The following is a 24497-nucleotide window of genomic DNA, read 5'->3' on the forward strand; positions in this document are numbered from 1 at the left end:
TTTTGTTTTTCTTTATTTCTGTATAAATTATGTTTCCCTGAAGCGGTTTTTTTTATGACTCAGGTCATGATAGATTAGAACAATTTGAAGAGGGATGGCGCAACAATCACAACTGGAGCAAATTCCCCAAGAAAGAAAATGCGTATTGAATGCACATGGGGAATTGGAAGTGTGGTAAGATGGATTCGGTAATTTCCCAGTAATTTCCTGCTTAATGAGGCTGTTGTTTGCAAATAAAACTGCTTTGTTTTATCTCATTAATACCAAATGTCTGAAGTAACCCAAGCTGAAACCAAGACATAAAGTAAGTTCAAATTAAAGTATAACATACATGGGGCAACCTACAAGAGCCTGAAAGCATCAAAATGTGCTCATGACAGGGTTATATTATTTTTTTTCACTATTGCAGCTCCAAAGGTTAAGCATTTGCCTTTGCAGACCAGCTTTGCAGGATTGCTGCACACTTCCAAATGCTGCCTGATTTGTTGAGTAAAGGAAAAAGTGTGTTGAGTCACAGACTCACCCCGTTCAGACAGACGCGCGTGCCCTCGCTGCAGACGGTCAAGTTTTCCTTGGGGTCTGGTTCGGGGCAGAGCGGGGAGAGGCCAGAGCACACGCTCTTCTTTACACAGTCTGTCTCCACGTCACACATCTGACCCAAAGGCTTAAGCTCACAGTTCTGACCGCAGCACAGGCCCTGACTCGGACTGGCGGAGGGAAACGAGAAATTTTCACACACATTCAGATCGTCACAAAAATCTTCACACCGTCTTGGACATTTCCACATATTGTCGCTTTAAATTTAAATGTAGGATATTTCGTTAGGACTTAAAGGTTTATAGATGTGTAAATAACACTTAAAGGAGGATTTGACCTGGCAGATAAGCAGCAAGTACCTGCAGACTTTACCAGGCTTGAGTCGACACTGGACTCCTACGGCCTCTTTAGCACTGTAGCAGCAGAGGTCTGTGTCATTGTGACCGACATCACACTCCTCCTCTTTCTCCACGATGTGGTTGCCGCAGATGGGCTCATCGCTGACTGAGGGAGAGAAATTACCTTCAAATTAAATCTAAAGCCTGCATGTTGACCATGCCTGAACACCGCGTCGGCGTCTCACCCACGAAGCAGTTGTCTTTCTTCTGATGCAGGATCTTGCTGATGTGTTTAACGCTGCAGGTTGAGAACTTGTCGTTGTTTTCTCGCACCTCGTCTGTGGCCTGAGGAAACATCAGGTACCGACCTTTCCCCCCAGAGGAGCCCAGGTTGCCGCAGTTCGAGCCCTCGTCATGCTGAAACACAAACCAAACGACAGGCCCCGTTTTCTGTTTTGTTGTAAATTTCTCTTTAATCGGCTCACGTCAGAAACAGCAGGCGAAAACAAATCGTCTAACCGAAGCTGGAACTATGCAGCTCCGCATTTTTATTACAGATGGGGGAATAAAGTCCCTGTATTGTTGACCTCAAAATTGTTGTAAGGTCAGAAAAATGCTTGCAGCTGCGTGTGGTGAGAGCTGAACTACTTGTTTGGTTATCAGAAATTTGAAGCGTATTCTGAGCATGTAAGAGTCACATATAAATATGACTTTTCTCAACAGAAAACAGGAGGGAATGTGATGTTCCCCATGCAAAACAAGGACAGAACAGAAGATTCCCGTTTTTTTTTTCTTCTTGAAACATTTGGAAGAATCTCTTCCTCTCTTGAGCATCAAGCCTAGGCGGGTTCATAAAGACGTCCAATAAACACAGACACACACTGAGAGGACAAGTCTTGATGTGGCTTTTGTTGAATCTGCTTCTGATTACTGTGATGGATGTTATAAATGGCACTTCTGCATCAGTCAGAACCTAAATCTCTGGGTAATAAGAGGGTGGTGTGGTGCAAAAGATGTTTGTGCCTTTTCCTTAAAATAGTTCCTTTGTTTTGTTTCTTGCCGTTTCTGAATTATTTCCAATTATGTGGTTCAATACAAGCACCTAAATCCCACTTTTACTGCACTGTGTGGTTCTATTTTTCATTTTCACAGAAATTCAGCTCAGTGTGAAACATAATTGAAAACAAAATTTTTATGGATTTGGGAAACTTATGTTAAGCTATTAGAAATCCCACATTCTAATAAAAATGTCTAATCCGTGTTATTAGCTTTCTTCTACAGTATGTCTGGCTTTACACGTCTTTACTGCTTCCATATGTCTTCTTATACAAATGTTTAACAGTAGTGAAAAACACAAGAGATGACAGATAACATTCAGACTCTAACGTTAAATGCATTATATGTAAAACATACATCTAATACACATAGATCTATGTCTGTACTAGACATACATCTAATATAGACGTACTCTATATGTCAGTATGTTCTCTAAAGAGTTCATGGTCAAATCTTTGGAAATTAACTATTATTTTAATGCATTAAATGTAATTTTTGAACATGTAATACGTTTTCAGATTGCCTTTTGTTCCATTTTCAGATTTTATTCTCTAATTCTTTTGTTTCATTTGTCACAATAAAACAGATCCGTGCAAAAATGAAGCCTAATGATCTTTAAACCACAAGTTGTCCTTTGACACCAACCATTACATTAGTTATTGAAGAACAAGGCTTTGAAGAATACAAATAGTCAACTGAAGCAGAAATTAGATTTTTTTTAAAAATCCCATAGACTTATAAAATACACTTATGAATCATAATGAGCATACTGTTCCCTCTGCAAATAAAAGTAACAATTGGCAAGTTCATCTGAAAATGATAGCAGCAAAGTATGACAGTTTATTTACTCAGAATGAAAATAAAAATCATTGCAGGAAATAAGCATTTAAAAAATATATATAATGTATCATATTTTATCTGTGTTTCACTTTGAGTTCATAAAAATTTATCTGAAATATTAATTTACAATCCATCACTTCCTGTTTCTCCGGGTACAGTTAAAACCAGAGGTTCACCAAAACATAAATAAATAAAAATAAAAGTTATAGCAGCAGTAGTATATATTAGACAATATATGTATTTAAAATGTTTTATCAGGATCCTAGTGATTCCCTCCTGGCAAACCTGTTTTTAAAACTCCTGAATGCTACTTTTATCTGTGTTTGATAAGCAGATGGAAAGATTAAGTTTGCTGTGTTGATGGTGTGTAAGGCAGAACATTCATGTGCAACCAGCTTTTACTTTAGCAAAGAGTAAATGTGCTGCATGGTGAAAATGACAGCAGGCCCTTAAACTGATTTAATAATCAGTGTATGTAAGAGACATCAAAGCTCATCTGGTGTCCCTTTCAGACAATCTGATCAATAAAGGCCAAAGTCTCTAAAGTCTATTCTGGTAAACAGGTCGGGTACAATTTGTTCAAGTGCGTTGCAAATACGCACGCAGGTTTAATGGAAACGTTTACTTTGAGTAGTGTTAATTACACAATCCACAGCTTCAGGTAGAGCTTTGTGTCGTGAGGTTTTTACTCCCATTCACCACAGATCCACTTAGGCATGTTTGGTTCTGTAAGTTATGGAAAAGGGATGAAAAATAAATATTGGTTTTCTTTTCACTAGCAGATTTTCTACAGATTGAAGATCCTCCTAAAGCATATTTCTCCCATGGGAGACACATAATTATGTATTGTCTAATATTAAATGAGCATTGTTGCCACATTATTAATGCAAAATGTGGGCTGACAGGAAGGAGAGCTCTAGAAAGAAACAGACGGCATGTGAAGTGTGCAGATAAAAAAAAACCCCAACCTATTAAATTTATGAATAATGAACCATGAAAGTGGATAAGTAAAACTAAAGGAAACCACTAAATGAAACCATTTTTAAAGCTTTTTAGGATAAACCTTTTTATGCTGTCACTAAGAAAAGATTAAGAACATCTAATAAACTGACTATTTTTGCAACAAATATTTGCAGATTAAAGAAAGTCAATCATGAAGGTGACAATTAAAAAAAATGCATTACATATGTGTAACAAAAGTCTAAGATAACCTTTAAAACAGGTACGTTGGTTTTGCATTTGCTAAAGTTTTAAAGTGTTTTAGGTATAAACCCAAAGTGCTGATAAACAAATCAGGCTTTTGAAAATGAAGCCACTTCACTTACTTAGATAAAACCAGCTGCACAAAACATTGCAAGTACATCATCATTGCGATATTATGTGTGCAATCTTCACGTTAGTGGCGTTATTTCTGGCTAACATATTCCAAGCGATATCAACTTGTGCTTTACGTGGTTGGACACAACAGCAGCAAATGCTCACAATGGTCACAGATGACATGGCTCAAAATGTGAAAGGTGAATTTAGGAAACTGAGATGAGAATGAGAGGAAAGTAGGACATAACCTTGATATTCTCATGGCATAATAAATAATATTGTGCAGCCCCAGTGTACACACCTGATGCTAAACCGTGGCTAACGAGGCAATAAGTAGCAAGACAGGTGGAGTTTTAAAATTAAGTCAAGCATGGAGTGTAATCACCTGGTTATAATCCATGTTGGTAAATTCTCAGTGAACAAACAGACTCAATACCCAAATATCAGAGTGTTGGGCTGGTGATGGGTGTAACAGGAGATGGCAGGACTGACCGGAGATCCCAGGCTGTGACCCAGTTCATGTGCAAAGGTGAGCTGGACCTGTCGAGGAGGCAGGAACTGTCCGTAGTTCTGAATGGTGATCAGTCCCGTGTTCAGGGTGGCCATGCCGCCGTTACGGAACGCCGTGTACTTGGAGCATATTCCTCCCCAGTTACCTAATAAAGAAAAGGAGAAGCAGAGACATAACGTGTGTTTATATTATATTATTATATTAATATTATATTAATTTAAAACACCGGTCCAGATTTACTTCTAGGTTGAAGGAATACAGAATACACTAATGAATGAGAAAAAACCACAGCTCTATTTATAGGCTTTTTAAGCCGATAAAGGGACAATTATGAGCTACATCTTGTGTTTTTCAGGTTTTGAGGAGACCTATATGCAGAGTCATGCATACACAGATAGTGCAAACTCTAAGGCAGAACTAAAATTCAGTAAAGGCACAGCAAATAATCACTTTAGGGTGCAAAGTTGTTGGATAAGTGCTTATTTTTGTGCTACTGGAAATACCCTAAGCCAACAAGACTTGTGCTAAAATTCTTCCAGGCCCGGCGCTTCGGGCTACAACTCAGTACATGAAAACATGCAGACCCATTTTGCCGCCACCCATCTTCTTTCTATTTGAGTTAGGCAATGGGTTCAAAATCCCTCCCTACTATTACAAACAGCTGGATAAATTCACATGGAACGATGGATGGCACGTGACATTACTGTCAAAAGACCAGCTATAAGATTCACAGCAGCAGACGCTCTGAGTCATGCAATCAATTAATTTCAGCTCACTGTCAGGTTAGGGTTAGGGTAAGATCCACAAAATACGTCAAATTGTGGGATTTTATTTCTGTGGGTTGATGGAAATCCAAAGAAATGCGTCTTCTGTAATGAGATTAAGTCTGTTTTTATTTTAGCCCTTGTGTGTGCTTCAGGTCAGAGGTCACGTGAGCTTAACGTAAGACCTCTTACGTAATGTGATTTACAGTCAATATGATGGCGAGGAGTGTGTTTGGGTATTTAAAGGAAACTGAGTTCACCAGGTGTTACTGTGTGGGAACCAGTTGCAGGAATATGGATAATTTTATTTTATCAGCATGTTATTTAGTCGCACAGTGGAAAGAAGAACGACCTTCAGGAACAGACAGAAATGATTAGAGGTTAACAAAAAACAATAACTTGTTCCCTTTATCGCATGTCGTAGAAATACGATTACCGTTTATGATGTGGAAGAGCTCGACAACAAGAACGACTCTTGGCATAAAGTCATGTTCAAACAGTTGAGCTTTGGGAGCTTAACAGAACAAGACAGTGCTTTATTACTTTCCCATCAAGAGCCAAGCATCCGTGGGAGACTCCTTTGGTCACATTTAGCGAGAAATCAGTGTGTGTTTCACTTAAATTCACTTAAACCCCCCAGATGGAGCATTCGAGGAACTGGGATTCTTAGAAAAGGCTTCTGGGTGCAGATATTGTGGGTTTTGGCAGCTCTGGCAGAGAGGGGCTGCAGTATATTTTCATCCTCTTCTCTGTCTTTGTCACAGAAAAGAGCCAAAATCTCAGCTCCCTATTATTAGCTCTGATGGTAAACACTCAGTCAGCTGCTTCACTTGCACTTATCAGTTGAGAACATGCATTGCGAGACTTTAGCAGAGGTGGTAAAACATAAAACAGTTTACACTCAAATGGTTTAATATGTGCAAACAATGGCAGCGCTTCCTCAGACACATGTGGAGGAAGTTGGAGTCCATAAATAAAACGGTTGACAATAAAACAGACAAAGCAAAACGTCTTACTGATAACATAACGTATTTTGAAAACCTCAGCTCTGCTCTGGAAGTCACACTGTAAATAACTGCAACTGCATCCGGTGGCTTCCCATCACAGCCCTCCTTTGTTTCTGCAGTCCACTGACCTTTTCATGGCAAAATAATTAAAAAGGATTTAAACTACCCTCTTGTTAAGCTAATTTGACCTTTCCAGTGTTTAAAACAAAATACCTAATCCGTCTGGAATGCATCACAGGTCTTGCTCAACTTGAAACTTTCTCTTTGTGTGTTTGATCTCGGCAATGTTGCAATAACTGAACCACAAACAAATCATCGTTTCATTTCGTAATAAGCCACAAAAGGTAGGCCGGACTCGCTGCCAGTGCTGAAGTAGAAGGAAACCGAACCTTTTCTCGTGTTTCTTGAAACATCTGACCTCTCATCTGAAAGGTTTCTGTAGTTATGAAGGCTGTTGGGAAAAACAAACTGATAAATTGGAGCCAGAACAATCCTGTTAATGAGGACAAGTGAATCGCTGGCCTTGCCCTCTGTTCAGTCCGATATTCAGCTCACTGATGATCCACACATGTCCCTAATGATGCCAGGAGAAAGGCTTTGGTGAGATGTCCCAAGATGCCTGGGAAAATTAAATTAGGCTAAACTGTTTATGTCAGACAGAGGAAACCTGGCACTAACTACTCTGCCTCTACATTTGGGCACTAAAAGATGCTAAAAGATGACGTTAATTAAGACATTTTTCAAATTGCAGCCACGTAGCGTGTCAGATTGCTAAAACTAATTGAAAGTTGGAAACGTAAGCATCGGAAACTCGCTAAGGAATGGAGGACTATTGTTGCCGCTTGTGCAGGATTGGACAAGGCGTGTTGGAAACAAACACTTAAACAGCTATTTCCAGAGACGCCTGCCATTCTCTACGGGCCGTAAACAAATTTACACGAATCCACCGCATAGTTTTTACGTCACATCTTGCTTCCTGAACATTATGTAGTTCTTCAAGTCGTTAAAATGCACATGACGAGGAAAAACTCCTGCTGTGCAGTACATGTGTGAACAGGAAACTGAAGACAAAGCTTCTAACTCACGCTGTAAACACTCACAAATAGTTTCAAGATTAGACGTGCATGTCCCAAAATTAAAAAGAGTGGCATATTACTGTGTAGCCAGAGAAGATGGTTGAACCCTTAAGCCGTTTCTTAACTTGGAACGATGTTTGTGTGCGTGTGAATAAATTGTGTGGGTTTTTTATGAATTCCTCTCACAAGTATGAACTTTATGTAGCGTTAATGCTGTGGCGCTGTTTGGTGTTTCAGGTTGAAGTGTGTGAACTTGCTTCTGTTTATTACACCTGTCACACCATTTCCTATCTGAATTTAGTTCAAATGGCATTAAACTAAATTAAACTGAGGCGAATGAAATTTCCTTACAACAATTTTTCTGATATTCGTCAAATGTCAAAAAGCGGGACGCCTGTGTCTCTTCTCAAATTTGCTACAGGATTGGTGAAACCGCAACTCAAAAAACGACAGCTAGCACTCAGTAATAACATGACTTAATGTTTCGTTATACTATTAAATTATTTCTGCTAAGCATACTCAATATATGTAAGTATAAATGATACTGATGGCTGGAATTATTTTGTGATTAACTTGACCAATACATTGGAGCACTCAGGCATAGGAATTGAATTGCCATTTGGTTTGTTGATATATAAATCAATAAGTAAGTAAGTAAGTAAGTAAGTAAGTAAGTAAGTAAGTAAGTAAGTAAGTAAGTAAGTAAGTAAGTAAGTAAGTAAATAAATAAATAAATAAATAAATAAAATAAGACAGGAACATAAGGGAACTCTGTAAATTTAACCCATTCGATCCCAGCACACATCCACTCTTCAAAGATGCAGCACTACAGAAGGAGTGAAAGGAAAAAATGTCCACAAAATATATTTTTTTCTAAATGCCAGATAGCGTGACATTACAACAGAAGCTGAAACACTCAGAAAGTTACATCATAATATCATGATGTCATTTTCGTCTATGCAGATAGATGAAGACATGATTCAGCCTCAGTACTGAATCATGAATTCAGAATGTAATTTTTTCTTATATTTATCTGACATGCATGTTGCAGTGTCAGCTCAGTCAAACTGCATTTCTGCTCTACTGGTTTGGATAGATTTTTTTTCCAATTCTTCCTTGTCTTCTTCTCTTGTAAAAACAATGCATTTATACATGCTTCCCAACAATTATTTTTACACAGTTGTTTTAAAGATGTCTTCAGTGAGAGCGAAGTGGAACCAAAGTGAAATTCCTCGCTTGTGTGCAAAACCTGATTCTGATATCTGTCCAAGTGTGCTTTGAGTTTTCTGTTTTTGTATATATATATATTTTTTTCTAGCTTAGCAGTGCACCGAGATCTCAAGGTAAAACATATTCAAAGAAAAACTTCTGTGGACTTCAGGGGTCTTTGGGTTTATGGTCCTGAGGTTTGACCTTTCTTTTCTGCAGACCTCTAACGAACCAGAGTGAGTAAAGACACAGACTGTGAGCGTATTGGTTTCTGAAGGTCAGACATAATCCACTCATGTGAGGCTGAAAAGTCACAACACTTCAAGTAACACGTTCACTGTGTGTGTAGGTACGTGCCCACCATGTGAGACGTCTCCAAGGCAACCGCACTGTGGAATGCAGCCATCAATCCTCAGTAAGAGGCCTTGAAGCTCCATATGACGATCATGTGTGCGTGCGTGCGTGCGTGCGTGTGTGTGTGTGTGTAACAGAGGTTTGCTGAACCCTGGTCACATGTCCCTGTGGTGGTCTGCTGCTTCCACACCCCCCAGTTTGACCAATAGAGAACTGAATGTGAGATAAAGACAATGAAAGACAAGGAGGAAGGACCTCCAACCAAAACAACTTCCTCCTGGACAGAAATAATACTACGCAAACGCGCGCACACACACACGCACGCACACACACCTACACGCACACACGCAGAGAGTCCCCTCTGCAGAGCTGGCTGATGTTACTGGGATTGCCTCATACTTGTTTTTGTTCACTCTACGTGTTTGGGTTCCTGAACTCTTTGAGCTCTTGCAGGTACATTTGGGGAACTGGGAGTTCATTTGACAATGATGTCAATGCTACTCTGGAAAACTGTTTGTCTTATATTAGCTGACCTTTACTGACTCTGGTTGTAACTCTAAGTAAAGTAAACAAAATCTGACTTTAACAAATAATCGAAAGTCATTGAGAAATTTCTGCAGAAGGAAGCAGAAACAGCTAAATGGTTTTCATGCAAATCACAGCAGGAGTGCAAATTGTCGGCTCCCCTCACGTTGTGTCTGGTGGTTTTTGAGTGAAAACCTCTCCAGCAGCAGGATTAAAGTGTGACGTGTGTTTTGCCACAGAGAAACAAATATGGCTTTGTTAACTTCACATTGAAACTTTTGGAAATTAATTAAAAGATTTGTTTTACACATAAGTGCAATGATGATTTCTGCTTCAAGTAAGTGACTGATACCGACTGAAAAACGACGAATGTTAGAAGAAAAACCCACAACTATTTCCTGAGATGAGCCTGTAAGTCAGAGACAATGATGTGATTTTAGAGATCGGCACAGACTCACACTGAGATTCCCACAGAGAAGCGCAACAGAAAGACATGATTCACTTTATTAAGCTTAAAATTCAGAGTCTTATTTTTGTCTCACATTTCTGTTTGCTCTGGCTCGAGGTCTTGACACTGTGGGTTTTTGATAAAAGTGATATATAGTCCATCCATCCTTTTTTTCTGTGGCTGCTCAAGAGCTGAACACCTGCTGAAAAAGCTGAAGGATTTTGTCAGTAAATAAAGCACCGTTAACAACATTGCCTAAACAAACTTGCTAATGAACTTTCACAAGTGGATGTCGGTTTTGTCCTCTCGTCGACTAAATGAAGCGCATGCTTCAACACAAAGCTTATTTTTATGTGCATAAATGCCAAGAACATCGTGTTCGGGAACTAATGTCATGCAAGTTCGTCTGTGGTTTGGTGTGTCTTTTCTCAAATCCACAATAAGTCGTGATTCAACTTCTTAAAATGTAATTATAAATGCTTTTATGCTGAGTCATTGGTCTGGACTGAGAGCGGTTTAGGTGTTGTCTTTTTAATTTTAACCCAATATAATGTAATGTCACGAGGGAGGACCCTGTGTTATTGTCTGGGACATCATGTTTTAAAATATTGTGTATTTGAACTATAAATAGTTTCTCGAAAATGCATAAAATCTGGCCACAAGTTAATGTATTATTAATCTATTTAGACAGTTGATCAGGAAACATCCTTCATGACATAGTTCAATCAATCTGGGATGAAAACAACCTTAATAGTAACAATAGTATAAAAGTAACAATGAATCATTATTTATAACTAAAAGAGCAGAGGAAGTGTCCTATTGCATTAATTTCTATCATACTGTAGGGGTTGAAACATGAGCCCAAAGTCATGCTAAAGAGCCAGCTCAAGCGAGTGACTTCGCTTGTCATCCAAGCAATCTGTTGTGTTAAATCTCTCTTGAGAAAAGTATATTTTTATACGCGCCTATACAGCAGAGTGGCAGACTTGCCTCGTGTTTTTTTTCTCTCTCTCCACATAATATAAGCAAAACATAAATGTTATTTTTAGTGTTTCAGTTTGGCAGCTTCAGACAGTTTCTGACTCGTTGTGCTACTTCTGCAGCTTACCGGTCTTGCCCTCCCAGGCGAGCCCCAGCACTCCGCTGTAGTCTCGGTTAGTGAGCATGTAGGCCAGGCAGAAGTTTCCCCAGTTTTTCTCGGAGAAAAGACTCAACAGTTTCTCCGGTCCGATAAACAGAGGATGCAGAGGATCCGTCTTATTCTCTGTCATCATCACCTGGAGAGACAAAGACAGTAAATTCATTGTACAGGGAAGGACAAGAACTACCAATCACTGAAAGCACTTCTGAGAGAACGTCCCTCAAAATGTACTTTTGTGTTGTAATTAAATTTAAATGTGCATCATAAATAACTTTGACATGTTAGAATTAGAAATGTATGTGTCAGTAAATTATATTACAGTAGTTCTTTGGAGTTCTAACTCCACAAAATTACAGCAAACTCTCCAACTTACACTGAGGGATTTGACTTTAAAGTTGATCAGCTTGATTCCATCAAAGTCAACCTTGTTGTAGATGTCGTTCACGGCCCGCATGTAAGAGGCAACCTGCAGAAAACAAGTCAAAAAGTCAACAATAAGTTACCCTCTGGATTTTAGATCCAAAACTGAATAATGTCCCAAGAACCTCTTGGATAATAATTAGATATTGACTGATGTCAAAACGACGTTAAACGTGTTCCAATTGTAAGTGGAAAAATTTTACTGACATGCTAATAGCGATAAGCAAACTCTTTAATAATAGTTCATAGTACTTCATGCACTTAAACATATGAAGTATTTAGGGAATTGTATTATTATCCAATTCTCTATTGCATGGTAATATGTGTACTGAAAGAGTTAATCAACTCACTGATCTACAGCGAAACCAAGAGCCATTTTTTACTTTTTTTGATTTATGTGAATGTTGTGCAGATAGTTTCTTGTTCAGAAGTATCAATTTGCATTTTTTTTTTTTGCATTTATTATTTTCCCACTTTTAACAACTACTCAAATCTTCTCTTTTTTTAAAATGGCAAAAATGTTTAGATTACAGTTCCGGATGTTTACACAGATTGACAGAAGCAACAGGTTGGATCGTTCCATGAGCAAAGATGGAGGACATGAGGCTTTTGATGCTTCCTAAAAGATATTTTGCTCATCTTACGGACGTCTTCATTAGTGCTTTAAAACAGCATAATCGCTCTAAGGTCATAAAACAGACCTCTTTATGTAATTCCTAAAGAAAGATTATCATCTGAGCATTTTCATTTCATTTGGCTGGTGCATGTCGTCCACTAGATGCAAATGCCAACATGTCATAAGCAAAGGTTTGTCTCTTTGCAGCAGGATATGTGAGAATAGGAGAGTGTGCTCGGAAATTTCCACAACTTTATGGATCGGCACCTGCAACCAGATCAGTAGAGACTGAAAACTGCAGCTTGTTTATACTCCATCATGATTACCTAACACTCTTCAGTCCTGCCCAACAGGAGTCTGGCTCTGAACCAACAACAACAACAAGAGTAAAGTGGAAAGAATATGAAGACGACATGATGAGCTGATGAAAGCACAGGCGTCAGGAGGAAGCCCTCAGTCTGGCCACAAAAAACAGCCGACACCTGACTCACTCACTGACCGCTTTCACTGCCATATCAAAAATGACATATTTGATCAACTGTTCGGGTATCAAGAGAACGACCCTGATTCAGATTAAAATTTAGATAGCAATAAATGTCTGCTTCATTCAACATTTATCATTGGTGTGGTGTAGATTTTTCCCAAAACATATAACTTTAATGTTATTATTGTAACCTTTGTCTAATAAAATTTTAGCTTCATTATGGAAATACCAAATTTTGTCAATAAGTTTTTTATAAATATTTATTAAAATATATATTTTAAAATAATATTTAAAAAAAATATGTATATATTTTTTTAAATATTTAAAGTTGTTAGATTGCGCTGACCACGCAACCGAACTCCATACATCCATAGATCTTTGAAAAGCAGAAGTGGAGCCTTCTGCACACCCAACAAGAATGCAGCAAATGATTTCTGGGTTGTAAGTCAAGAACAAAACACTTTTCTTTTCCAGAAGCCATAAATGATCTGGAGCTTTACTTGGGTTACTGGGTGAGGGGCAGTGCCTGCTGATTTGTGACGTTATACTATGGAGGTCTATCAAAAATCAACTTATTGTCAAAAAAAATGACTGAGTGGTTTTTACTTTCTCGGGCTGTTTGTAGAAGCAGAAGAGTCCTAAATGGAAGTGCACAAATGTGCAAAATGTGATTTTTACTTTTTGTAAAAAGTTTTCTTTAAAAATATATAAGAAGAATTTTTAAAAATCCTTAAACTGGTATCAGATGGGGTATTTCTTTTTTCAATTGGTTTAACTAAAAAAACCAAATGTTCAAGAGACTGTAGCATTAGGGGACAGTTTATGTGAATTTATTGAAGTAATCCAAGGTTGCAAATTTAAAGATCAAACTGTGCTCCTATTTGAAGTGCTATTATTGTGAGTCCTACAATATTTCCTCTCACAAACTAATATAAACAACCAGTTTCATTTTGTGAGCTCTATTTAACTCTACAAGAACATGGGAAGTCTTTTCACGTCGAGTCCTTGTGCTCTTTTGACCACACGTTAAACCGCTGTATATATAAAAATGGAACATTTGCTTTTCAGCTACATATAAAATGTGATATTAAGAAATTTGACCTGAGCCACAACAGCTTCAACGGACTTGAACTTCTTGTAGTAGAAGTGGTCGGCGTGGAGGTGGAGCAGGCAGCTGGTCTTCGAGTCGTCAACCTTTCTCCTCGAACGGCTCACTGGTGCCTCGTGTGGGGAAAAAAAGGAACAACATAAAGAACCACAACCATTTGATTGGGTCTAGATTTAGACGTTGTAAGATGATGCAGCTTTGGTTTCTGTTCAGATTCAAGTAATAGAAATACTTTTTCTGCAGCAAAAGCCCAGACTACTCTTCAGATCAAAACAAATCAAAAACCTTTGCCTGTTCTAAGATAAATACTGACAGCGTCAGTATGTGCAGCAGGAACACCTCTTGGAGTGTAATCAAGAAAAAAAAACAAACATCTGCTCAGGGCATTTCATAACCAAACAGGGGAAATGATCTTCCTCAGCAGGCATGTAGTTAAAAATGGATCCACAACAAAGTCTCAACATCCACTTTTCACAATAGACGTTGAGGCCCTCCGTCCGCTGTTGGTCAAAGGTTAATGATTAGGAGTGAACCCAAGGGGAATATTTGCCTACTATGTGTGGCAGATGTTTTTGGAGTTGTTTTTATCGTCTTGCAACGTCGTCAAGGTTGTCTGCAAGGAGCCAGGTTTCTGTTTTGTATGTCACAGGCTATTGTGACTCTGCCACAACATCCTGCTGCAGCTACTACCCACATTTTGTTCCCGGTGACTCAACGAGGGTAATAGTCATGACTGAATGAATGGATGTGTACATAAATCGGGTGCAAATGATGAATCTGACACACAAGTGAATTTCCTCCATTATTCATCAATGAATGAGTTGACAGTTTTTTTTTTTGTTTGTTTGTTTATTAATAGCTTTGAAGAAGGAACTCTCGTCAATGATGATGAAACGGAGAAAACACAGAGAGATCCACTTTGTACCTGGTTGAGGTTTCCAGCGAGGGCGTTAAGACGATCCGCACTACAGAATCCACCAGAGCGGGACATCGCATGTGGAAGAACTGGACGAAACAAAGCGCAGATGTTTAAAGTTGCACACAAAATTGCACGCATTTGGAAATACTCCTCGTTCTTCTCACAAATATGCCAGAACAGTAAAGTAAACAGCCTGGAGCGAGACCCGGAACATATTCTTTGAGTTAGAGTTCACAAACCATGACGAAAACATGAGCAGAAGTCCAACAAGATGTTAGTGCAGCGAAAACTGTTAATTTTGTGGAGAAAAAACATAAAGAAATAAAACTGTGAATAAGAGCATAGACACAATGTGATCATGTCTTCACAGCTACAGGCTTATTTGTATTAAAATATGCTGCAAATATACACTGCTCAAAAAAATAAAGGGAACACTTAAACAACACAATATAACTCCAAGTAAATCAAACTTCTGTGAAATCAAACTGTCCACTTAGGAAGCAACACTGATTGMCCCGACGAGGGTCCCCGTTGTCAATCAGTGTTGCTTCCTAAGTGGACAGTTTGATTCACAGAAGTTTGATTTACTTGGAGTTATATTGTGTTGATTAAGTGTTCCCTTTATTTTTTTGAGCCGTGTATATTCTTCCTGTCAGCTTTTCAGCATCTTTACTTCCAGTTTAGGATTATGTAAACATTGTTTATCTTCAAGTTTATGTCAGATCATTTATTTACAACACTCAGTGCTCAAAGACAAGTTTATGTGCGGTGGGTTAAAATATTTAAAGGAACCAATTAAGCTAACAATCATGTTTTGTAGGAGTAACCAGAGAGAACCCAAAAATGCACTGAGAGAAAATGCAAAGTCTGAGCAGAAAGACCTTGGGCCGGAATTAAAACCCAGGATCTGAATGTTTTTTCTAAAACTAACCAAAAAAAAAAAACATGATGGAAACTGGTCAATGAAGCTGCCAAGAGATCAAAAACAAAACTGAGGCAGCTGCAGGAAATACTGGTTGTGTTTTACTTATTAAAAGCTTCTTGTGTTCTCCATATGTCTGGAACAGGAAGCAGGATTTTAAAACAGAAGCCTTTTCTTCCAAAGAGTGTGTCCAAGCCTGGCTAAACTATCCAAAATCCTTGTGGAAGGATGAATCGTCGTCTGATGAAACACCAGAAAGTGTGGTGGTGACAGCGTCATAGTCTGGGGTCACCGTTTCTTTAGATAAATTTGAAGTTCTTGTCATCCGATCAGGTACAAGTTCACTTTGACAGGAAAAGTTACATGTAGTGCAAAGAAAGCTGAAGATATAAGAAGTTTTGATCCTAAGCATCACAGTGAGCTAAAACCAAAGCGTTGGAGTGACGGAGCCAAGCTAGAACTACATTCAACACAAACTCTGTGGGGTCACTTGAGGAAGACAGTGAAGAAAAATATACTTCCAATCTGATTGATTAGGGGAAGTTTTGCAAAGTCGAGTGAGCAAATATCAGCAGGGCAATATAGAGGATGCTGCCAGACTCAAACACAAACTTGATGCTAAAACTAATTAAAAATGGGCTTTAACTAGTATTTTACAGGTGTGAACACTTGATTATTGCCCCTTCTGTCAATACATATTTATTTTCAGATTTATATTTCCGTTGAATAATGTGGAATATGTGTCTCACTAAAGGTTCTCGTTTCAAGAGGACATTTAAACCTTTTCATTTTTACACTCAGTGACCAAAATAACAAAATTTCAAGCTTACTGTGCCAGAAAGAAGATAGCAGGGTCACATAAGGTACAGCTCTGGAAAAAAACAAAACAAAAAAAAAAACTTTGCTTGCATTTGGTTTTTACAGGCACGTGCAGCTAGCGGGTGACCTTTAAAAATGCTTCGCTGGAGCGATTCCCCTTTTCATTCAGACTCAAAATCACTTGACATTCCACAGAAGTAACTGAGAGTTTTATTGGGAAAAATTCATATTTTATTCCTTCCAAGACTTTCTCTCTTAGCTTAACAAAAGCAGAAGGATGGATGGTATTTTATCTACAACCAGCTTCTTCTTTTCTACAGTCTGTGTCTGCATGATAAGTAAACTGAAGGTAGCGAGTAGCCTCAACACAGTCCAAAACATCCACAGAGCCGTTGCCAAGAAAGATTTCTTTTCACTCTGAGTGGTTGTAAATCTTAGGTCCTCAAGCAGTCAGTTATCTATTTTTCCTGCTACCTAATGCCCCATTTAGATTCCCTCTCACACCCTTATAAAAGCAAAATTAAATAAAAAGATATGCAGAATTATCAGCAACGTGCATGTTTGATTGACGGTGAAGCTGGAGTTTTACTGAACTTTTTAAATTTCTCATAAACATGTCAGTCTTTAAGACGCCTGGCTGTGAATAAACCGTAGCTGTTATTGGCTTTGTTCGCCACGACCCCAGCAGCCAATAAAACACTGAGCCAGCATCCGACATCATCAGCATCCTTTTGGTTTTGTTTTTGCTTTGACCAAAGAGGTCACAAAGTATCTTCTTTGATAATGTTTTGATGTCAGCTACCAGGCAAGCTGCTACAGGGGAGGGAAGTAGCTAAAAGTCTCTTAGTCTGCGATGCTGCTGTCCAAATCTGTGCAACAACTAGTTAAGATGGAGACATTGAATTTGAAGCAAATGAGTGAATTAAAAAATGTCATTTTTCAAATATTGATAATATGGAAATAAAAGATATTTTTATTAGCTTACTTCTCAATCCAACAGATTACCTTTGAGATTTAGCATCATGGATAACTAGCCAATAAATCCACACTACATGTTAAAACAGAGAATGTATAAAGTGCGACGTGCACTTAAAAAAGTCGAAGGTGAACGTGCAGTACTGACACAATAAGGGCAATTAGGTAAAGGTGAGACCCTTTAAGAGTAGATACCTTGATCCCCACATTCTCAGACGGTCAAAAACTGAACTCCAGCATAAAGAAATCCGCACGGCAGACTAAAGCGGCGGCTCCGACAGATCCCGCTGTGGAGATGCACTACTGCTTGTATTTTATTAACAAACTGTTGTCTGCAATTTGCAACACCCTAGAGACTTGTGTTTCATTTAAAACTGATGCAACCGCGATAAGACTGGAGTCTGAAGGGACATGTCCCGAAGAAAGATTTCACAAAAGTGCAAGAAGTCAAATGATTTTGTAACAGAGTTTATCGGGGTTATGCTCAACGTCTGAGAGGAATCTGCACGTGCAGCAACTTAGAGGAAATTAATAATTTAAGTGTAACATTGTTGAATGCATTGAAGCTGGAATAAATCAGACTTGAAGAAGCTTTAAGCTTTAATGCAAAGAGTTTGTAGAGTCAGTTCAGTCTTCCCAGCCCGATATATTGAGCATAAGACGAGGCAACACATGACTGAATCACGCCATCCTCCTGAAGTCCCTCAGCCAATCACAAACCTCACCGTAAGGTCTATGTATGGCCTGAGTGGGGGAGGGGGCTGGATGTGGAGGCCCTAAACGCTGGGTGTCGACACAGAATTGCTTCCAGATCTTTCTTCATGTCCACTTTCATACTGTCTTTTTGTCAGCAAGCCCCCCCCCCCTTTTCCATGCATCAGGAATTTGATCTTTCTGCCTTGCGAAGCCAAACATTTTCAAATAAATCAGATATTTGATCTCTGAAAAGCAAGGAAGCTTGTCCAAACCTGGCCGGGCCGACTGCAGACGCTAATCTGAGATTAATTAAGGAGTCCGCTTGCTTCTTTAAAATATAAAAGAAAAAAAGGATTTCTCCCACATGAGGAATTAGCCACATTTGAGCCTCCGGAGTCGTGTTTGCAGCAGCTGCTGGAAACGGTTCCTGCTGAGCAGCGTGGTGCAGAAAGCTGATGCCAAAGCCTCAAGTCTCAAGACAACTTTGGTCATGACATCTGAAGAATGCCTCACCGAAGCATTCAGCAAAAAAACAGGAATTAACACTCCTATGCAATATTTAAGGGTTATTCAATGTTGATAAGAAAAAAAACAAAAAAACTTTTCCTTGTTGGAGAAAGGGGTTTATTTAATAAGTCTGGATAACTGTTTAAATGACCCATCATTTGATCCACATATACTTCATTACTACCAACATAAACACCCTGATTTTTAGAAAAACAAGTTTCTGTCTAAGACCCTGCTTTCTGTCTCAAATTATTATTATAATTTTTCTGATAAACATAAATTTGCCATGATGGTTCAAAAATAAAATTTGTTAATTTTATAGATGTTGGCTGAGTCGTAGTGTGGATATTTCCCCTAAAGCTGCCTTCCGGTTTGTTCAACAGCAGGTCTGCATATCCTTCAACTCTCAGAGTGTGATTCCCCGTCTTGCCAACAATGTCTGGCAGAGTGTCGGGAAAAACTCCAGAAACGCAGATAAGATCCTTGTTCTTACAACACAGAGAGGGCAGCGACGCCTGAACCATTTCTCAAGCACAGTCAGTAGCAAATGGCGTTGAGGAATAGGAAGGTGAAAAGTCTTGACACAGCTGTTAAAATAAAGAACTGACAGGTTAGTGTTGAGCTGGATACAAGCATTTGCTTTATTTGTTTATTTACGAGCTATAAAAAAATTGGTTTATTTTTAAGTGTGAAAGCAGCAGCTTAATGACTACAGCTCTATTCACAAGCCTGCACACCATGTCCCATTTAATTTTGTGTTTTAATGAATTATTTAAGCCACTTTTTAGATTAATTGATTATGAAATGAATTATTTTCTTTACAAAATTGGTGCATAAATGTGGATTTGCTTTAATCCTCTCATTGCCAAACGGGGCACAATCTTCTAGCATATCTGATCTTTTATCTCATTTGAAAGTATATAACTTATTTTAACAAGTTAAATTTATGGCATGCATCTCATTTTTAAAGCTGCTCTGTATATTTTTCAAATAGTTAAGGTTGGAACCAGAAGCTTAAAAGCAATTTTTTGGGGGATCATTTCCCTGTTCGATCACACATTGTGTTAAAGTTTCAACTATGTAGGCACAGATTCAAAATAAAGTTGAAGAATTTGCAAACCCTCTTTATTTGTCACTTCAGCTTCACTTTTAGATTTTAAGCGCAGAGTAAAGAGTAGCACAGAGTAGCCTCTGTCTATTTGTTTATGTTCAACAGGCAAAACTGCAAGGAATTAAAACTTCACTGATCAAACACAAATTTTTGATCCCTTTTGTGTAACATCACCATATGCATGAAGGAAAAAAACTCATTAATGTCTGTGGTCCGACTGCAATACTGTCGGCTCCTTCATGCCTTCATGTTACAAAACATTGATGATATTTGATTAATCAGAGATTTTGTATCTTTGACTTCTACTCTCATTTACTCTAAATTCACTATTTTCAACACAATTAATCTCAAGACATTATATCAGAGGATTCTTTACCGAGTTGATCAACAGGACTCTTTGTGGTCATAATAAATGTCTAAAATATCTAAAAAAGAAACTAATTGAGTCAGAGAAAGAGCATTAAAAACATGTTTTTAAATCAGCAAAGGCAATCTGTATGAGCCCAGTAAACGTTGCTGGACTTTAGGAATTTTACTACCAAATGTAGGAAGAACAGGTTGCAGCTAATGGTCTACTTAATCTCTATCTGTTTTTTTGGATAATAACTTTGAAAAACCAAACCACATCTTCCTGCTTAAATTACGTATGTGGTTCCTCTAACTGTACCCTCGTTGTTACTAGTTTTTTAATGTCGATGATGAATACACACTAAAACAATCTGTCCAGGTATCAGGACACTTTTGCTGCAGCCATTTAATGAACCGCATGACATCAAGCCTCCCTCTGGAGAACAAAAGTTCCTCAATCAAAACCGAGGGCTCCAGACGACAACCGCAGGAAAGAAAAATGCACACATTATGTCACCGCCTGAAGTCCTAATCAAGCGTTCTCTGTGGAGGCCCTGATTGTCTGCTGTAGTATCACATGGTCAATCTTTCCCAGTTTCCTGCAGATATGCCGGCCTGAGTCTGAGGGAAGGGGATGCCGCCGATGAACCAAAGCTGGGTTTTACTACATCTGGCATGAAAACGTTGTGGTACAGGTACAGAGGAAGGCAGACGCAGAGTAGACTGAGGAACAAACGTGGGAGTTTGGGGGGAAGGGGGAGTTCTGGCACGGTCCGCACTGCGTTTCCAGTAAAATGCTTTTGTAGAGCTCAGGTTATGCTAACGCAAACATGCAGCCAAAGAATCGCACGCACGTTCAAGCAGACATGCACTTTTTACATTTTGATGATTCCTAATTGTTTTCATATGGATAAATCATGAGAACAATTGAAAGTTGGATTTCATTTCAGTTTGTTGTGGAAACTGTCTCTAAGGCTGTGGAACCCTGAAGAAGCGCTACTTGTGTCATTCTTCTCATGTTTGCTTTTATCAACTCACGTTATACATATTTTTCCTTCTTCCTCTTTATAACTACTTCAGAAATCTCAGCCTCCACCTCATTCAATAATCCCAACATCTACGGCTTATCTTTTCTTTGGCCAGCATCCAAGTTGGAGAGAACCTCAAAACCCATTCAGAGCCCTCAGCCGGCACTGTTGACACTCTGTAGCTCCTCATACTTCCCAGTTCACTGACCTCTAGTAGCGCGAGTTGAACTGGAGCTAGAGGATGCAAGCACTAAACCAAGAGCTAAACCATCCATCCATCCATCCATCCATCCATCCATCCATCCATCCATCCATCCATCCATCCATCCATCCATCCATCCATCCATACATCCATCCATCCATCCATCCATCCATCCATCCATTCATCCATCCATCCATCCATCTTCTTACAACCTTGTCCCTTAGTGGGGTCGGGAGGGTTGCTGGTGCCTATCTCCAGCTAACGTGAGCTAAACCAATATTCACCATTTTACACATTTTGTCAAATAAGATTCTGAGAAAACAAGATGAAGATCTCACAAAAGGTCAAACATTAAAAGATCTCGCATAGCATTGAGAAATGTGCTTTGGTCTGCTTATTTCTCTTTCAATGAGACAGTGAAGAATGCAGCAGATCATAAATTACGTTTAATGTAGCAAAGAGTTTCTCTTTGCACACTTTCCCACCATCTGCAAAGCGTCTGGACAGCAGCTTGGGCGTCATTTGGACACATTCTCCCTCCAGATACTCATTGATCAGTCCTGGATGCTGAGTGATAGACGCTGCAGAGCCATTGGGGCCCGAAGCATCTTCAAACTATTTCTCCTTGAATAAAATCAGCCTTACCTAAGTCCTCCTCATGGTAGATGATGGAGTGGTGATCTGTCAGGCTGTCATATCTGTGCAGAGGCTCTATGTGGTAAGTGCCACTCCGTGTGTGGATGGTTCCCTCAAACTGTCCCTGTAATACAGAGCCGTGGCAGGATGACCCATACTCGCCTGTAAGACAGAGTAACGGGCGATAACAAGGCAGCATCAGAGAAATGGTGAGAGGTAGCAGACATGTAGGCTGATTTAATGAGTTTAATTTCAGAAAGCAAATAGTTGAGATAGGACTTTGTATGTATTGCATACTCTGTTAGTAAGTAACTGTTAACTTCTGCAACCAGATCTTTCATCTAAGCAATAAAAGAAGTTCAGTGGAGGAGGACTGCATTATTAAAGTCCAAAAACGCCACTGACTTTATTAAGGTCTCTCTCTGGTCTGATCACAGGACCAAGAACATTTGTGATTCAAATATTTCTCCTGTTACTTTCTTCATTTCCACTTCACATTTGTGCAGCTGCTGCTGAAAATTACATCCATTAGAAAAATTATCTGAGTCATTCATATGAACTGTCCTGCATTTAGGGTCAGGTAAACATTTTGCTGGCTTCATGTCAGACTAACCTTCAACTGTTCCTGAGTATAAGTGGGACAGATCGACTGATGTCGGGCCTTTTTCATCGACCAGCGTGAATTCTTCGGAAAACCCAGCAGAATCCTGCTTCAAAAGCAGGCGGAACGCTCTGATAACAACAAAAACACGAAAGGGTTGCAGATGTGGTCAAAGCCTTGTAGCAACGGCAAGTATGCAAATCGGTGAGCAGCTGGGAAAAAAGGGATAATAATAATAACAATTCCATCTGTTGATGTAAAAAAAAATTTAGACTGTTTACTTTGAGGCTTCTTTTTCAGAGCAAGATCCTAAAGAGATGCTTTCCTGGATGTTAGTTGTCATTTTAGTCATTCAAAATCTTGGTTCATCGTACAAAATCCAAAAACTTCAGACAGAGCGGAAAATTTTCCTTTATGCACGTCACATCTGGAATGTGTTGCAACAAAGCTCTGAACTTTGTTTACGGCATATCAATGGGTTTCACTGTCAGATTCAGTTTTCAGTGACTAATCTTAATCCCTGAAAGTGTTTTTGTCTTGATCTTCAATTGTTAAGTCTTTCTGTGTTCTGTTGTATAGGATGTGCCTCAATGTCATTGAAAACTAAAGTTCTCCCTCTGCCTCCATCCATAGGGTCTCTGGGTTGAGACACACAGGACACACCGCCGTCCACACACAGTTGTACTGAATGGAGAGACACATTAACCCAACAGAAATGTTTTTGGATTGTGCGAGCATCTGGAGAGAAGACCATGGATGGGGAGTTGATGGAAACTCCATGCAGAAGGACCTCCTTTCTGCAAGGCAAAAGTGATACCGACTGCACCACCCATGCAGCCCAGATGTAATAACAAATAAAAATAAAGTAAAATTAAATGGAGATTTACCGATTAAAAGCGGTAAAATCCAAATCCAGCGTATATCCCTGAGGCTGCGTGGCTCTCCTGGCTCTTAAGTGCTTCCTGTGGAGATCCCCTCTGTCATACGATAAGACTTCGTAATGCTTTATAAAAGGACTGATGCTTATCCCAAGACCTGGAGGGAAAAATAGGAAGACAAATATTTCTAAATTTACATGTATCATCAAGCTGGAAACTTTTTGGAAAATAATATTTATGTCAGTCTTGAAACTAATCTGCCAGACAGATTTGTTTTTAGTCAGCGAGGGAGGAAAACAACCCTTCGAAATAGTTTGTACGCTCCTCTCCGTGTTGTTATGGTGGTGGCTTATTGGACGTATTCTTACAACAAATCGTTAATTAAGTGTGCACACGCCATGGATCCTAGCTAAGCTGGTTAAGCACCATATGCGCTGTTGACAGGTTTTGCATGTGTGTTTTTTCCCCCTGCATTCCTGCAAAGACGCGTTGCGACATGTCCAGGGCCAGAAGAGGCCAGTCAGCAAGAGTTGCCGCAAAACAATAATTTCATTTCACAATGGACACAAACAGAGGCAGATGAACGCAAGTAACAACTTCACTTATTCAAGATTAAGTGAGGTGAAACCCTCACTCAGACAAACACACGAATCTCTACATTCCCTACCTGCAATCCATTCATGGCAGCTGACCAACAGCAGCATGAGCCAGTAGTGTTGGACCGCCATGTTCTCCTTAATAAAGTGCTTTGATCTTCTTTCTTTTTTGCATAATTTTTTCTCTTCCTCTTCAACTGGTCCCTGCCTTTCTTTCTCATCCCTTTACTCCTGTCTTCTCTGTTCAACAGTCTCGTACCTGTGGCCTTACTCCGCTGGAATGTGTCTGGATAGGAGGTTCAAGCCGCAACCAAGCTTGATTCAATGAACAATCACACTGTGGATGGGCATACTCAGACTTGTTTTTCTGCATGTTACACAGTCATAGGATTTTTTTTTTTTAATTAACTTGGAGGAACGCCTTCAAAGAAACAGAAGATAGTAGAAGGATATTAGACAAAACTATTGTCATTGAATTTTTTTCTTTCATTTTATGCTGGCAAATCTC

At 39.1% G+C, this 24497-nt stretch overlaps 1 protein-coding gene across 1 annotated transcript in view; it reads right to left on the reverse strand.

Annotated features, from left to right (window-relative positions):
• LOC103463533 (disintegrin and metalloproteinase domain-containing protein 10) overlaps nucleotides 1-24293 on the reverse strand; it is a 28750-nt gene extending 4457 nt beyond the window's left edge. The window contains exons 1-12 of the mRNA XM_008406923.2: nucleotides 24061-24293; nucleotides 23403-23550; nucleotides 22528-22646; nucleotides 21924-22076; nucleotides 14677-14756; nucleotides 13745-13864; nucleotides 11497-11589; nucleotides 11091-11259; nucleotides 4581-4744; nucleotides 1121-1292; nucleotides 897-1041; nucleotides 524-707 (exon numbers count right to left, since the gene is read on the reverse strand). Coding sequence (XP_008405145.1) covers nucleotides 524-707; nucleotides 897-1041; nucleotides 1121-1292; nucleotides 4581-4744; nucleotides 11091-11259; nucleotides 11497-11589; nucleotides 13745-13864; nucleotides 14677-14756; nucleotides 21924-22076; nucleotides 22528-22646; nucleotides 23403-23550; nucleotides 24061-24121 — 1608 coding nt within the window. The 5' untranslated portion in view covers nucleotides 24122-24293. The remainder of the gene's footprint in view (nucleotides 1-523; nucleotides 708-896; nucleotides 1042-1120; nucleotides 1293-4580; nucleotides 4745-11090; nucleotides 11260-11496; nucleotides 11590-13744; nucleotides 13865-14676; nucleotides 14757-21923; nucleotides 22077-22527; nucleotides 22647-23402; nucleotides 23551-24060) is intronic.
• Nucleotides 24294-24497: the final 204 nt, after the last annotated feature.

The sequence above is a fragment of the Poecilia reticulata genome, linkage group LG4 (genome assembly GCF_000633615.1).
Source record: "Poecilia reticulata strain Guanapo linkage group LG4, Guppy_female_1.0+MT, whole genome shotgun sequence".
NCBI classification, from domain to species: Eukaryota; Metazoa; Chordata; class Actinopteri; order Cyprinodontiformes; family Poeciliidae; genus Poecilia; species Poecilia reticulata.